A 17761-nucleotide genomic window follows, 5' to 3' on the forward strand; every position below is an offset into this window, starting at 1 on the left:
AGAAATGCAATTTATAACAGCTAGATTGAAAAGTATAATAATATTTAATGTTGGTAAAGGGAAGTACTCATTCTCTTATACTCCAGTGGCTCTCTCTCAAAAGTCTTAAAAATGTGTATACTTGGACCAGAAACTCTCCTTCTAGACATTTAGAATAAGAAAAAAGGTGTTTGTTGCATCATCCTTTGTAATGTTCAGAAACTAGTAACAGTTTAAATACTGAATGGTGACAATATCCATTCTGTGGTATGTTTACAATATATGTCACAGAGCCATTAAAAAATGTTATAGAAAACTATTGACATGGGAAGTATTGACATTGGGAAATGTTCGTGAATGTCAAGTTATGTTTAATGTTCTTTTTTTAATATACATTTATTTATTTATTTATTTATTTATTTATTTATTTATTTATGTGTCTTCATTGCTGCATGCGGGCTTTCTCTAGTTGTGGCGAGCAGGGGCTACTCTTTGTTACAGTGCATAGGCTTCTCATTGCTGTGGCTTCTCTTGTTGTGTGGAGCACAGGATCTAGGTGTGCAGGCTTCAGTAGTTGTGGCACGCGGGCTCAGTAGTTGTGGCTCATGGACTCGAGAGCTCAGACTCAGTAGTTGTGGCGCATGGGCTTAGTTGCTCTGCGGCATGTGGGATCTTCCCGGACCAAGGCTTGAACCCATGTCCCCTGCATTGGCAGGCGGATTCTTAACCACTGTGCCACCAGGGAAGTCCCTGTTGAAAGTTTTAAAATATATTTTTTATATATGTTGTTGCACACAGAAAAGATATTCAGAGACAAAGTCAACTTCAACCAAATTCTTTCTCAAAAGATTAGAATAACAAATACCAAAATATTAATTATGACTATTTATAGATAGTGGAATGCTATATGATAGTTTTGTTTTTTGCGTCTTTCTTCATTTTCAAAGTTTTTGGTATTTTGCATATAGGGCAAAAACCAGTGGTAAGGGGGAAGATAGTGACACTAGTAAAGGGAAACTCATAGTTTAGGAACCCATAAGATGATACTTTCGACAGCTGTGGATTAATTAAGAAGATATACCTAGTTTAAATGAGGTAAATAGTGGACTTTATAGACTGTATCCTGTTAGGGATGTATACTAGCAATAAGAAATTGAGTACAGATGAACTGTGATAGCAAGTACAGTATATGTACATTCATCATTCAGCCAACATGCTTGTTTTGTGCTAGGTGCTGTGCTATGGCTGGTATACAGTGATGAGCAAAAGCATATCATCTATCCTGTCATAAGGCTTACAGTGTAGTATGAGATAGAAATTGATCAAATAATCATAAAAATGATTATAGAATTACAAACCAGTGTAGGGAGTATGAAGCAAAGGAACTAGAACATATAGCATATGATGAAGGAACTGACCTAAATGATCAGAGAAGTCTTTCTTAAAGAAGTGAAGGTAAAGCTAAGATCTAACAGTTAGGTGAACATCATTTGGGACAGTAGGGGGACAGTTCCAGGTGCAGGAAGCTGAATCCTCCTCCATGTGATGGGAAAGAACATGATACATTTGAGAAACTAAAAGAAAAGTAGCAGAATGGAGCATTGAGTGATGGGGATGGGGGATTTGGTGAGGCTAGAGAGGTAGGCAGACCAGACAAGGCCATTTAAGCAACATTAAGGATTTCTATCTTTTCACAGAGCAAAGGAAAACCATTAGTTTTATCAAGAAAGATCAGTGTGTGGGGGGGACAGTGACATAATAGGATCAAGAATGTGCAAAGATGTGGCTGCATTGTAAAGAAATGATTGGAAGGGACTAGAGTAAACACAGTGTGATAAATTAGGAAACCAGTACTGCAGTCCAAGGGAGGAGAAGATGGTGACTTGGACTAAAAGGATGGCAGGGAGATGGTGAGGTTGTCAGTGTTAGAGCTATGTGTGAGCTAAAATTGATAGAATATTGGTGATGTATTAAATATGGGGCATGAGAGAGCTCTGAGGAAGGTCTCTAGGCTTCTGTCTTGTAAGTCTACATGCACGTTTGGTGCTGTACACTCAAAGGGGGATATTCTCAAAGGACCTTAGAGGGTTTTAGTGAAGTAAAGTTTGAGGTACCTTTAATATATTTAAGTAGAGATATTGGATAGTATTGGCTATATGGATAGAGTTTAGAGGTCTGTGCTTAGAGTTAAAATTTTAGAATTATTACAGTATAGATAGTAATCGAAGCATGAGTGTTTATGCTTCAAAATTTACGAGGAAAAAATATATAGGTTAAGAAAAGAAGGTTTTCTGGAACTAAACTTTGAACCTACAGAACAAACTGAGAAGTAGCCAGAGGAAGAAACATATGAAAGTCATTTAAAAGGTTTTTCAAGAAGGATGTCACACTGCTGAGAGGTCAAGTGAAAGAGATGAATAAGGTCCAAAATCAATGTCCATTGGATTTAGTAATGGGGAACAAGTGGTGGCTAGAGCAAAGAGCCAGGTTACATGTGTTGAAGGTGGATGAGAGTTGAGTTGAGTGAGTAGAGACAGTGGGTGCAGCCAACTTCTTCAGAAAGTTTGGCTGAGAAGGCAGCAGTTGAGAGGAAAATGTGACATCATGTGATGATCTTCTTTTCTTTTTAAAGTTGAGAGAAACCTGACTGTTTAAATGAAAATGGGAACGATCTGGTAGAGAGGACGAATTTTAATATCTAGGAGAGCAAAGTATGGATAATTGAAAGTGTGTAATGTTTGTGAAAAAGCCAGAAGGAATGGAGTCTTTAATATATCTGTTGTTAAAGTAGGCAAGGAAAGGATCTGTGTACAGATGTGGATACAACTAGAGGTTTAGAGGCTGAAGTTGAGGGATTTTCTGTGGGGTAAATTGTTTTAATTTTCTTTGTAATGTGGAATAGTAGAATCTCTCTCTGGTGGAGAATATTCACTTTGAGGAGTGTGTGCAAGGTGTAGAAATTAATTATGAAAAAAGAGAATGTGAATTCAGTTAGCCTGGTTACTTGGTATTTATTTCTGTGAAGTAGGAAGTAAATCTCTGTCATTAGTTAGTAAATTATTATTGATACTGTTATTTTCATGATGTACAAATTTAATATCGGTATCCACATAATACTGTTACTGGTAAGTTTGTTAAAAATAAATTTTAGGCTCCAAAATTATCCATTTTTCCATTCATACAATTAGACAATTCTTACAGAAATGATCTTTAGCTATCTTTCTTATTTTAACTTTGGTAGTGTATCATTCCCACAAGGTCTGGTAAAAATTACTCTCTGTATACAAACATTTTCAGCTTTTATTTAATCTATTAATGACACTTTTTTTCTGTGTATCTATTAGGATTTTTTCTGTGAATTTAGTGAACAATCACCTTGTGTTCTTTCAAGATCTCTATTACAAGTAAGTTCCACTTAGTATCAAAATATGTCTTTAAACATCAAATACTGTGTATTGACATTGTTTTATTGATGGATGGAACAAAAGGTAGATGCTTTTAAAGGCTATTCCACAGTTAGTGGTATATTTTTGTAACAGAAGTATTGACTTACAGTGTTAGATATTCATCAAGACCATATTCTGGGCCATAAAATAAACCTTAATAATTAAAAAAAATTGAAATCATACAAACTATGCTCTCTGACTATTTTGGAATTAAATTAGGAATCAGTAACAGAAGTATCTGGAAAATTCTCCAGATATTTGGAAATTAACACACTTCTAAAGAACCCATGGTCAAAGAGGAAGTATTGAGGGTAATTGGAAAATATTTTGAACTGAATGAAAATGAAAATATCAGAATTTGTGGGATACAATTTAAGCAGTGTTTAGAGAGGAATTTATAGTACTAAATGTTCATATGAAAAAAAGGAAGAAAGGTCTGAAATTATAATTTAAGCTTCTATTTTAAGAAAAAGAAGAGCAAATCAAACTAGAAGGAAGCAGAAGGAAATAACAAAGATAAAAGCAAAAATGAGTAAAATAGGAAAGAGACAAACAATAGAGAAAATCATTGCAGCCAAAAGCAGGTTCTAAAATTGATGAACCTCTAACTAGGTGGAACAAGAAAAAAAGAAGATACAGATGAATAATATCAGGAATTGCTACAGACCCTAAACAAATTAAAATTGTAATATGGGAATATTCTAAACAACTGTATGTCCATAAATGCAAAAATTTAAATGAGATGGACCAATTCCGTGAGGGACACTACCAAAACTCACTCAAAAAGAAATAGAAAATTTGAATAATCCTGTATCTATCAAAGAAATTGTGTTCATAGTTAAAAGCCTTCCAACAAAACTCCAGGAGAATTCTATACACAGTCTCTTTCAGAAAATAGAAGAGACAGGGCACTCATCATATGAAGCCTGCATTACCTCTGTACCAAAACCAAACAAAGACATTTCAAGCTTAGAAAACTATAGACCTATATTCCTGATGAACATAGACATAAAAATCTTAAAGTATTATCAGATCAAATCCAGCAATATGTAAAGAAAGAATACATCATGACCAAGTGGGTTTTATCCCAGGATTGCAAGGTTGGTTCAGTGTTTAAAGTGTAATTTACCATATAATCTAACGTCTCAATAGATTGAGGAAAACCATTTGACAAAACCAACGTCCATTCATGATAAAAACTCTCAGCAAAACAAGGAATAGAAGGTAACTTCCTTAATCTGATAAAGGGCATGTGCCAAACACCTATAGCTAACATCATACTTAATGACGAAAGATTAAATTCTTTCCTCCTGCTGGGAGGAAAGCAAGGATGTCCACTCTTTTCACTCAACATAGTACTGGAAATCTTAGCCAGTGGAAAAGGCAGGAAAAGTAATAAAAGGCATACAGTTGAGAAACTGAGAAATAATGTTTCTTTACAGACAACATGATTATCTACGCAGAGTACCAAGGAATCTGCAAAGAAGTTCCTAGACCTGGTGGATGAGTTTAATAATATCACAGGATATGAGACCAATTTACAAAAAGCAATTGTATTTCTATATACTTGGAATGAACAATGCAAATCAAAAAATTTAAAGCAGTACTATTTACAATAACATCAAGAATGGAATATGTAGGTATAAATCTAACACCTATTTGGAGAACCTGTATACTGAAAAACTACAAAGTACTGATGAAAGACATCAAAGGAGACTTAAATAAATGGAGAGATACATCTTGTTTGTGGATTGGAAGAATTGATATTTTTTTAAGATGTCAGTTCTCCCCAAAACTGATCTACAGATTCAGAGCAATCCCAAAATCATAGCAGAAATTTTTGTAGATGTCAACAAGCTGCTTCTAAAATTTATATGGAAAGGAATAGGAACTAGTACAGCCAAAACAAATTTGTAAAAAAAAATAAAGTTGGGGAACTCAGTACTACCTATGAGACAGGTGTGCTGTTGGCAAAATGATGGACATGTGATCAACGGAACCAAGGGGAAAGTCCAGAGAAGTTCTGATCCTTAATTAGTCCTTTATTATGTAGTACTATATGTGAAACCATAAAACTGTTAGAAGAAAGGATAGGAGAAAATTTTCGTGACTTTAGGAAAGGTAGAGAATTCTTAGGTATGACATCAAAAGCACAGTCCATTAAAAAAAATGACAAGTTGATAAATTTGAAACTTTAATTCTGTGGAAGACACTTAAGAAAATGAAAAGAGACTCTACAGAGTAGGAGAAAATATTTGCAGATCATGTCTGACAAGGGACTTGTATCGAGAACATAAAAAGAATTCTATAAATGTAACAGTAAGAAAACAGTTAGGGAAATGCAAATTAACACCACAATGGAATACCACTATCCACCTATCAGAATATCTTTAAAATAAAGCAAGAAAAAAGAACAAAACTGAAAATATCAAGCACTGGAGAGGATGCATTACTGATAGGAATATGAAGTGCTATAGCCACTTTGGAAAATGATGGCAGATTGTTGCAAAAACAAATATACAAATTTTACTCTTGCTTATTTACCCAAGAGAAGTGGAATCTGACATTCTCCTAGAAACCTGTATGCATGCCTGTGTTTAAAGCTGTTTGGTTCGTGATCACCAAAAACTGGAAACAACTCAAATGTGTTAGGAAATCAAGTAAGGTATAGTATAGTAAATATTCAGATACATTGAGATTGTTAAGGGCAGAAAATTAAATGTAAATTATTATTAAATAGTAGTGTATTTCAATTTAATAATTTATTATTTTAACTATATTTTTTCCAATTTCAGAAAGTTTGTATGTATTCCAAGGTGTTTATTAGAGATATGGTTATCGACTGACTTGATGTTTGTAACCATTAAATATTTTATAATTTATGAAACCCTTTCTTGTATATTAGCTCATTTGACATATTCAGACCCACCAGTTCACTTTCACTAGTTCAATATTACTACTCTTGACCTGAGAGATTTTTTTCTGCACATTTTTTGTTCTCCTGCATCAGAATACACCTTAAATAGGGATTAATAAGTAGTACCCATTGTGGAGGCATTGTGGAAAAGGAAATTTTCCACCAACTTTTTACATTTTAATCTCTTTTGTATTCTGTGGCATTTATAAGAAGTATGTTCATGTCACAGTAATGACAACTACATGTACAATATGTCAAGATTGTGACAGCATTACTAATATATATAACATTTGTTTTAAGACCACTTTCCTGGTGGATAACAAAAAGGTCTTTGGAACCCATCTCATGCAAGACATGGTGAAAGATGCACTTCGGTCTTTTGTCAGTCCTCCGGTGCTCTCCCCAAAGTAAGTGTCATAAGACATTGTATAGCATGTGTGTGTCTTAAAAGCCCAAGTTCTCTGTGCTCCTTTATAGCAAAGACATAAAAACTGTTGGAATCAAGTCTCCACATGAAAAAATAACTCAATCATGTTAAAATTAATTGATTTCTGCCACATATTATTTAGATTTTTTAAAAATTTTATTTAAATTTATTTAGTTTTGGCTGCATTGGGTCTTCGTTGCTGTGCGCAGACTTTCTCTAGTTATGGTGAGCGGGGGCTACTCTTTGTTGCGGTGCACGGGCTTCTTACCGTGGTGGCTTCTTTTGTCGTGGGGCACTGGCTCTAGGTGGTGGGCTTCAGTAGTTGTGGCTTGCGGGCTCTAGAGCACAAGCTTAGTAGTAGTTGTGGTGCACGGGCTTAGCTGCTCTGCTGCATGTGGGATCTTCCTGGACCAGGGCTTGAACCCGTGTCCCCTGCACTGGCAGGCAGATTCTTAACTACCGTGCCACCAGGAAAGTCCCAATTTAGATTTAAATTGAGGCTTTTGTGAAGTTGATATTGGGTCCAGTACGAGAAGAAAAGCTTACAAGGAGTGATCAGAAATTCAGCAAGTTGTATTCACCCTTACTGTGTGCAAAGCACTGTGCTAAGTAGGCACTTCGGGGAAATAATTACGATGATAAGATTTCTTCTCAATAATCTGATCTAGATAGAAATAGAAAATGCAGATAATCGATCCTTAAATTATATTCTGGTAGAGTCACCTCCCCAAAAACATGCTGCCATAAAATGCTGGAAAGGATCGTTTGAGTTGGCATTTTGGAAAACAGTGCCAACTTTATTGGCATTTGCCTCAGGAAAGGAAGAAAGGAGATGTTATTTCTTAGGAAAGAAACCAGGATGTGTGAAGACATGGTGTTTGAAATTACATATTTTAAGAAAAGTTAGTGGTTCAGCTTTCAATTTGTTGAATAAATCATGCCACATTTCACATAAAACTCTGGTAGCTTCCTGTCTTAGGTTGGTTCTCCAGAAGCTGACCCTGATACAAAGATTCATGTAAACATAATTTAGAAAGTAATTCCAGGAAAACTTGCAGGGTTGCAGGCAGGTGGGACATAAAAAGGAAGAAAGCCACTTGAAGGTGTGCTTCACAGTTGGTAACTTTGGTTTGGTCCTGTCAGGGAGCCCTGGAGACTTGTGTGGATTATACCTCACAGTTGTCCTGTCAGGGACAAGGGAACCTGAGAATTTACACATCTGTCAGTTAAGGACTGCCGCTGGGAGGCATCCTCAGTGTTGGTTACATTTCCAGTTTCATTGACAGTAAAGGCCAAAGTCCTTATTGTTGAACCCATGAGGCCCCATGTGCTCTGGGTTAGACCCCTGTCTTGGTGCCTCTCTGACCTCATCTCTTACCATTGTCCCCTTACCTTCTTTGCTTCAGCCACACTGGCCTCCTTGCTATTCTTGTAACTTAACTGTCCCTCTCTCACCTTACAGCGTTCACATACAATCTGGGGTAGAGGGTATTTTCCTCAAAACTCCCCAGGTTGACTCTCTCACTGCCTTAAGTCTATTCAGTGTCACCTCAGTGAGGGCTGCCCTGATCAGTCAATTTAAAAAGTATAAACCTTCCCCATTCTCCCAACCTGCCCAGCACTCCATTTCTCTCTCTCGTAACAATTATCCTCTTACATACTATATGTAGAGGGGTTCCCAGACCCAAGCCCAGTGTGCGTGCATGCGTGTGTGTGTGTGTGTGTGTGTGTGTGTGTGTGTGTGTATAGACTTGCCTACAACAAGCAATTCTCAGATGCCAGCAGGGTGCCCAAGAATTCAATTCAATTCTGACACTTGTCTACCTGGAGATAGAATCAGATTCCATAGGTAAAGGGCTTGGTCCCATAAGACCACCCTCCACTTCCCAGGTTGTTACTTGTGCTTCTGACTGACCGACTGGCTACAAATTAGAGGTTCTGACCAACCCCTCCTCTGGTACAGTTAATTTGCTAAAATGACTCAGCTCAGGAAAAGCCATTTGCTCACTAGATTACCAATTTATTATAAAAAGATATTAAAGGATACAGATGAACAGCCAGATGAAGAGATGCATAGAGTCTGAATGGTGGCACATGGAAGCATGTTCCCCAATGTGGAAGCTCTTGGAAAAGGGCCCAAAAGCTTTCCTTTTCTGGTTTTTATGGAGGTTTCATTAGATAGGCATGATTACTAAATCATTGGTGAGTGGTGATTGATTGAACCTCAAGCCCCTCTCCCCTTCCAGAAATCAGGGAGTGGGACCAAAAGTTCCAAGCCTCTAATCTCAAGGTTCTGATAACCAGCCCCCATTCTTAGGTGCACTCCAATCACCTCATTAACATAAGGAAAGACACCTTTATCACTCTCAACCCTTAGGAAATTCCAAGAGTTTCAGTAGCTGTGAGCCAGGAACTGTGATAAAGACCCAAATATATCTGAGAAATATATATCTGAATGACAAAATACATATTTATTATAAATCATATTGCACTATATAATTTGCTTGTTCATTACGATTACTTCTATAAGAGCCTGTATAATTCTTCATTATGTTTATTTCCACCCCCCATATATATAGAACTATATAAATTCCACAAGGTCAGCACCTGTAGTTTTGGCTGTTTGTTCACTGTTGTGTAGTAGGTGCTGGAACAGTGTCTGTCACACAGTAAGCACACTTTGTTGAATGAATGAATAAACAAAGAAATAAAAGTTGAACAGTTAGGATAGTTTGGAGTTAGAGTCCAGAAAGTTTTGAATCGTTTGGTAAAGTTTGGTCTTTATTTTATGCTCAGTGAAGAACTGATTGAGTTTTAGGAGGGAATTGGCATAGTAAAATATGTATTTTTTACTTGGAGGCAAATTGGTAGTAATTGATGGAGGCAAAATGTTTAGCTAGGCTAATTCCGTTGTACAGGTGAGAGATGAGGAAGGATTAAACTCTGGGAATATAAAGGAGGAGACAGGTTTGAGAAACATTTCAGTAGTAAAATTTAACAGGAAGCTGATTTAATAGGGGAAGGAAAGCAGGGGGAAAGTAAGTTGATTTCAAACAAGAAACAGAAGCTGATTATATAAATAATACATGGCCACACTTGAAAATTTAAACATGGTAGAAAAATATGTGGAAAACAGTAAAAATCAGCCGAAATCTTACCTCTGAGATAACTACATTTCGATGACCATCACCGTGGATATCTTTGTGTATAAAGACACACACATCTATGACTTTATATATATTTGGGATCACATTAAACAGTTTGTTTTTATCAGGAACTTTAAAATTATTTTTTATGGATTGCTTTTTTAAATAAAGAAATTTTAAAATAAAAAATTTTAATCTTTTTTCCATTCAAAAATACATCATGATTTTGTGTCTCAGAGTACCTAGTTAATTCTTTTTAATGGCTGCCAAATGTTTCATAATATGAATGTATTTTATAGGGTAGGGTTACTGCGTGGGAGGACATGTGTAGTTTTAATTTTAATATAAGCAGATTGTATTCTGAAAGATTTCAACAATTTATATTTCTATTAACAGTATAAGAGAGTACACTTTCCCTGCATCCTGACCAGCAGTAGGGGTTATCATTCTTTAATTTTTTCCAGTATGTTGAGTGAGAAGTGATATCTCATTGTTAGTTTAATTTTAGCACTTAATATGATATTTATTGGACATTTAGAATGGTTTTTCTATAAATTGCTTGTTTATATCCTTTGCCCATTGACTTTTTTTTTTGAGGGAATAGTATAGTATTATAGAACATTTTAAATAGAAGATCTAATGAGCATAGTCTTTTTCTCTTTTGTTTACAAAAAAAGTTTTCCAGTTTTAAAGTATTCTTGTTTTTGAAATAAGAAAGTATAAATGGAAGACCCCTTTGCTTGATAAACTACCACTTCAAGTATTTCAAGATGCAACTTGTTTCCCTTTCCCTTGACTTTCCCCTCTCCTACTCCTGTAGGATTTTTTTTTTCCACACACACACACACTGTATTTTATTTTTACAAGAGATAAACTGACACCAAGCATTGCAAATGGATGACCACAACAAAAGCAACAACGATTGCAATTACCAAACACGAAACACACTCATACTATGTCATAATATTGACATTCAGTCCAGTAATCCTCCACTGTAACAGCTCCTTTACTTTGCAGTGAAAATTGATTTGTGTATTTTTGGCCTCTGAGTCCTTGTGGGATTTTTTTTTTTTTAATTCAAACAGAAAGTCAAAAAATTATAATCATCCTCATCAGTTCACTCAGTCCCATGTAATTAATTTTTTTTTTTCATCTTGATCTTGATCTTCTGTTAGCACTTTTGTGAATTCATCAGTTTTCCATTAGGGTTCTGAAAATGCGTATTCATTCAGTTCAGCAGTATAGTTAGTTACCAGAAACCTGTACTTGTCAGAGTCTTTTCCATGAATTCCTTGAAGATGAAACCCTTTTATAGGAACATTTTTGCAAAAGCATCAGAGTACACCCAGAACTGTCTGTAAATGACAAAAGACTTAAAAATGACCACAGTTAGGGCTTCCCTGGTGGCGCAGTGGTTGAGAGTCTGCCTGCCGATGCAGGGGACACAGGTTCCTGGCCTGGTCTGGGAGGATCCCACATGCCGCGGAGCGGCTGGGCCCATGAGCCATGGCCGCTGAGCCTGCGCGTCCGGAGCCTGTGCTCCGCAACGGGAGAGGCCACAACAGTGAGAGGCCCGCGTACCGCAAAAAAAAAAAAATGACCACAGTTAAAGATTTGATGAAAGTTCATAATAATGCAATTGACAAGGAAATTTAGTTATTTCTGAGATATTCATTTTAAAGTAATAACTAGAATTATGACCTATAACATTATACCAGAACATGTAAGATTTTTAGAAATTTCATGTAATGTCTGAAACATTTATATTAACATATTTCCATACAAATAACCCAAAGAAAGTTTAGTATTAGTTGTTCTTTTGGTTTTTTTATACTGCAGGTTCTTATTAGTCATCAATTTCATACACATCAGTGTATACATGTCAATCCCAATCACCCAATTCAGCACACCACCATCCCCACCCCACCGTGGTTCCCCCTTTGGTGTCTGTACGTTTGTTCTCTACATCTGTGTCTCAACTTCTGCCCTGCAAACTGGTTCATCTGTACCATTTTACTAGGTTCCACATACATGCGTTAATATACGATATTTGTTTTTCTCCTTCTGACTTCACTCTGTATGACAGTCTCTAGGTCCATCCACATCTCAACAAATGACTCAATTTTGTTGTTTTTATGGCTGAGTAATAGTCCATTGTATATATGTACCACAACTTCTTTATCTATTTGTCTGTGCCCATTGACTTTTATTAAGTGGTTTACTTTTTTCAGAAAATTTGTAGTAACTCTTTGTATATTATGAGAGTTAATCCTTTATCTGTGATAGGCATTGCAGATTTATTTTTTTCCCTAATCTTTTGTCACATCAAAATGTGAAAAATGCTATTTGAATTTTGATATGGATTACACTGAATCTGTAGATCACTTTAAGTAGTATGGACATTTTAACAATATTAATTCTTCCAATCTGTGTGCCTGGAATATCTTTCCATTTATTTGTATCTTCTTCAGTGTCTTTCATTAATGTCTTACAATTTTCAGTGTACAGATCTTTCACCTCCTTGGTTAAATTTATTCCTAGGTTGTTTACTCTGTTTGATGCTATTGTAAATGGGATTGTTTTCTTAGTTTCTCTTTCTAATAGTTCAGTGTGACAGTTTTTTATATTGAGTTTGTATCCTACAACTTTACTGAATTCATTTATTAGTTCTAACAGTTTTGGTGGAATCTTTAGGGTTTTCAATACATAATACCGTGTAATCTGCAAATAGAGATCATTATAAATTAATTTTAAATTTCTGTGATTAAATATATCATATATTCAGATGTATGAACTGACAGACACCTGTACTGCCATCCATTTTAAGCAAAGTTTTTATTTTGCTTTTATAAATTCCATTACTGGTAAGGAAATTGATAAAATTTTATAAATACTAAATATATTGTTAAATATGAATTAATAATTTTTATTAATTCCCTTATTTAATAAATATAATAAATTGGTATCTACAATTGCCAGATACCTTTCTGGGTTCTGGAGAAAAGATACTCCTGCTGACAAGGAGCTTGCCTTGCAGTGAGAGAGACTAAACAGTAGACAAATATATAATGTCAGGTCATAGTAATGTATAGAAAGATAAGGTAAGATAAGTTGGTTCTTTTAGATGGGAGGCCTCTTGGAAGTGGTGATACATGTAAATAAACAGAGAGTGAGCTATGCAAAATCAGGGGATGGAGCTTCCTGACAGTAAGTAATAACTGAAAGGTCTCAAGAGTAGGGCTGAGCTTAGGTTTCAAGGAGTGGGCTAATTTTAATGAATTCATTCTTAAAAGATATTAAAGACCCAAATAGCTTTTGTTTATATGGGTCCTGTTTATTGATACCTACTATTTTAGAAATTAAAACAATACTTTAAAAATATTTATTCTTTTTGAAAAACAGTAAATCTGTTACATGTTAATATACATACATAACATTCATAAATTGCATATTAACATAAAATTTTTATGGAAAATAACTTAAGAAAAATTAGTAAGGAAAGTGGAATTGTTTTACCTTTTTGCAGATCTCTTTCATGTCTGTTTTAGTAGAAGATAGCTGGATTATTTTAACCTGCTTCTACTTTCAATCTATTGTAATATTACACACCATGTAGCCTCTGGAAAAGCCAACTGTACACTTGTGAGAGAATGAGAGCAAAAGGCAAATAACATCTTAATGTTATTATGAAAATAGTTTTGACCTTGTGTTCTCCCCAAAAGCATCTCAAGGGCCACCCCTACCATCGCCACCAGGTGAACCTAGGGCACATTTTGAGAACTGCTGACTATAACTTCAAATCTTCCTCCCTCACCTCATCCTTTTCTCTTACTTTAGTCCTAGAGGTAACCACTACGTTACAGTTTATGTGTTTCACTTTTATGAATGCTTGTATACTTTACCCAAATATATGTGTCCATAAATAATATCAGTTTATTTTATGTTTTTAAACTTTGCATAAATTTTGTCACACTATATATACATCCTTTTGCCACATGATTTTTTCCTTCAACATTAGCGTTTTGAAATTGACCAAGTTTATCCAGCAAATTTATTTTATTCGTTAAAATCTGTCCTTCAACTGTACTGCAGTTTATTTTGCTTTTCTCTACAATTGGATATTTACCTTGTTTCTAATTTATCACTGTTGAAATCAGTGCTGTAGTGAACATCTTTGAATTATGTCTCCTTTTGCACATAGACTATATACTTTAAAATATAATTAATTGCCAGTCATAGGCATGTGCATCTTCAGCTTTACTAGTTTTGCCAAATTGCTTTCCAAAATAATCGAACCAATTGGTATGCCAGCCAACAGTGTATAAGGATTCCAGTTTCCCCATAGTCTAGGCATTATCAGACTCTTCAGTTTTTGACAATATGACGTATATGAAATAGTGTCTACATCCTCTTAATTTGCATTTTGTCTTTTCTATTTAACAATCTTTAACACTTAGATTCCACAGTGTCACACTTATCATTATCCATTTAGATTTAACTACAGTTTGATCCTCATTACTTGCAGATTCTGTATTTGTTAATTTGCCTACTTGCTAAAATGTATTTGTTAACCCTCAAACCAATATTCACTCTGCTCCTGCTGTATTCATGGACACGTGCAGAGTGGCAAAATATTCAAGTCGCCCAACGCTGAGGTCAAACAAGGCAACTCTGTCTTCTTGTGCCTTATACTGTAAACTCTATTAGATACCCCTGTTTTTGTGCTTTTTGTTGGTGATTTTGTAGTTTAATGGCCTCCAAGTGTAGTGATGTGCTGTCTAGTGTTCCTGGCACAAGAAGGCTGTGGTGTGCCTTACAGAAAGATTATATGTGTGTTAGATAAGGTTTGCTCAGGCCTGAGTTCATTGCTAATCAATTAACAATGTACATTACGTATAGTGTCTTTAAAAAGAAATACAGGTAAACCAAGGTTATACATTGATCAGTTGATTAAAATGTTGGGACCAGAGGCTGGCAGGAACCTAACCCTGTATTTTACCCTAGCAGCAGTGTTTCAGTATTCTCTATTCAGGGTCCACAGCAAGTTTATAGACCATAACTATCACAAATACCAAGAATCGACTGTGTGTATAGGAAAGTTCATTGCATGGTAGCCTATTGATGTTATCCTGCTGTTTTAAAAATTCCAATGTTACAGATGTTACAATGTTTTTTTTCCTTTGTGCGTGACTTGACACTTTCTTCTGGAGGACTGTAGAGTTTCTCTTTATTTTAGGAGTTCAAGAGTTTTACCAGAATGTTCATGTGTGATTTTCAACTATTCCTATCTGGAAATCAGTCATTAAAGCCTCAAGTCTTCAAATCAGATCATTTTTCCTATTTTATTATTTATTTAATTATTGCCTCACCTTCATCTGTTTCTTTTTCTTTTTTTTTTAAAGAGCTCCTTATATACTCTATCTTGTAGATTTCCCCCCCTGTATTCCTCATGCATTTATCTCTTACTTCTGCTGTGTTGTAAAAAAGTTGTTCCCTAGATCTTCAAGGCTACTACTATGAGCATCTTTCACCTACTAAATTTTTTAATTTGAAAATCCTAATTTTCAGATCCAGAAAGTCTTTTTTTTAAGGGCTTTACTTTTGTCATCTTAAGTAATTTTCTTACTTTGGGCCTTCCAGCCCAAAGTAAGTGGCCTTCCACTTCTGTTTTGCTGCCACCTGTTCCAGGTGTCCTGCCGTTTCTTTCTCCTGGCTGCTGCATGCTTTATCATTATCTGTTGCATGAACATGACTGTTTATCTTTGAGGTTCTGGTCACATTGCTCAGTTATGGCAAACACTTAGGAGTAGCAAGTTGTCAGCTCCTTTCAGTGCACCAGGAAAAGTGTTTACTTTTTCCCATCTCCTTAGGTGCAAAGGCTACTGTCAGTCCCACCTCAGGGAAAGAAAAAAAAATCTTTCCAACTATTCAGCCCTGTATTTCCTCCAGGGCCAGGCAGGTAGCAGATCCTCCCAGACTGTAATGTTAGCAGTCTTCAACTTAGTAATGTATTTGGTTCCATTTTCTCATTTTTCCACTTTCCCTATGTGTTGGTAGCACCTGCAATAATCACCACTTCTATTTGTAGGCCAAATAGTTTAATTTTAATAACAAGAATATTATATTATCTTACAGGTGCTGCCTATATAATAATCACCAGGCTAAGGACTGTATTGATTCCTTTGTTACTCACTGTGTTCGGGTAAGAACTACAATTTGGGTCATTATGGTGGACACTTAAAAATCGTGGTGTGCAGTATCTTCAGTAGCATTAATTTGTGCTATTTTTTCATCTGACATTTCTTATTCATCTTCCCTGAAATTCGTAGGAAATTTCTGTCTCTTCTTACACTCAAGTGGATAGCTTCATAACCTGTAGTCTTCCTGGAACGTTGTTAGATACTGAGGGCACCTTTTGATGTCCTTTCACTGTATCCTTTGGGGACCACAGAAACAGAATAAGCTATGACCTCCGTCTGGGAAGAAAGGAGTTCACTTTTTTTTTTTAAATGGACACAAAAACTTTATTTATTTTTGACCTTATAAACAAAGAATATGGGTAACATCCCCAGGCACTTATCTTTGTACTGCCTTAATGAGAACAGGATTATAGTAAAATTAAAATTATCACTTTTAGATGAGAGCATGAACTTTTTTCAAATCTCAAATAATTTGGAAAAATAAAAACCTTGTAGGTGATTAATTATAAATCATTCTTATTTAATTACAAGCTCTTTATAGACAGCTCTTTCTCGCCTAATTCCAGTTACTAAATATATATGTGTGTGTGTGTGTGTGTGTGTATATATATATATATATATATATGTATATAATCTGTATAGATATAAAGGCAGCATGGTTTGATGAAAGGAAAACCAACAAAAGACCAGATTTTATTTTTATTACTAACATTTTATTGTTATTAGGCAGATCACTTTACTTTTCTGTAAACTTCTCAATCTTTAAAAAGTGAAACGTTAATACTGCCTCTATACCTCTTATCGGCTACTTATCAATTAAATGAGATAATATCTGTCAAAGTATGCAAATGTAAAACATTATTATCCTTAAAGAATCTTAAAATGCATACTTCTTAAATCAGAACAAACTTCTGATCCTGTCTGTTGTCTGATGCATGAAATGTTACAATATTTTATATGAGAATACTGTGTAGGTAAGAATAGGAATAAAGAACCTTAGTCAGGGTTTGTAGGTATTAGCCATTATCTAATTATTAGGCATTCTGGTATATTTAAAGCAGCAGAGAAGTGTCAGCCTTGAACATTGACTTTTGGCTTGACATAAGCAAAAAAGAAACTGTCCTTTTTAATTTGTGGGAAAATATCTAAAGATTGAAGGAAGATATTTTTGCCATATGAAAACAAGTTTCATAAACAGCCATTCCTCTAGCTATTGATAAATTCCAGTATTGTTTCTTAAAAAGAAACAGCTATGTAAAAAGTATGCATAGCATGATTCTTATAGACATTTTTTTCCCTTAAACAAGATTTTGAAAACTTGTTAACTTTTGAATGTTAATTTTCTTTAGTATAAGCCTATTTCATATTGACGGTTAACAAACTGTTTGTGTATTGCAGCCATTCTGTAGTCTCATTCAGATCCATGGACATAACAGGGCTCGACAGAGAGATAAGCTTGGTCATATTCTTGAGGAATTTGCCACCTTGCAGGATGAGGTAAGAGCCAACAAGTTGCCCTCCCTTCCAAAATTAAGCAATTCATATACCAGAATTTGACCAGATTTTCAAAAACAATTCTTTGGAACAGTAATTTGGCTATTTAATTTTTCAATATGGTGAATTAACTTAAAATGTAACAGTTATGT

General features: G+C 35.2%; 1 protein-coding gene across 1 annotated transcript in view; it reads left to right on the top strand.

Moving 5' to 3' along the window:
* The window catches only part of NAA35 (N-alpha-acetyltransferase 35, NatC auxiliary subunit), an 87728-nt gene that overhangs the window by 56261 nt on the left and 13706 nt on the right, over positions 1 to 17761 (top strand). Inside the window, exons 13-16 of the mRNA XM_082656558.1 lie at positions 3324 to 3383; positions 6643 to 6749; positions 16051 to 16117; positions 17514 to 17612. Coding sequence (XP_082512684.1) covers positions 3324 to 3383; positions 6643 to 6749; positions 16051 to 16117; positions 17514 to 17612 — 333 coding nt within the window. The remainder of the gene's footprint in view (positions 1 to 3323; positions 3384 to 6642; positions 6750 to 16050; positions 16118 to 17513; positions 17613 to 17761) is intronic.

The sequence above is a fragment of the Grampus griseus genome (genome assembly GCF_964374135.1).
Source record: "Grampus griseus genome assembly, chromosome: 6".
Taxonomy (NCBI): Eukaryota; Metazoa; Chordata; class Mammalia; order Artiodactyla; family Delphinidae; genus Grampus; species Grampus griseus.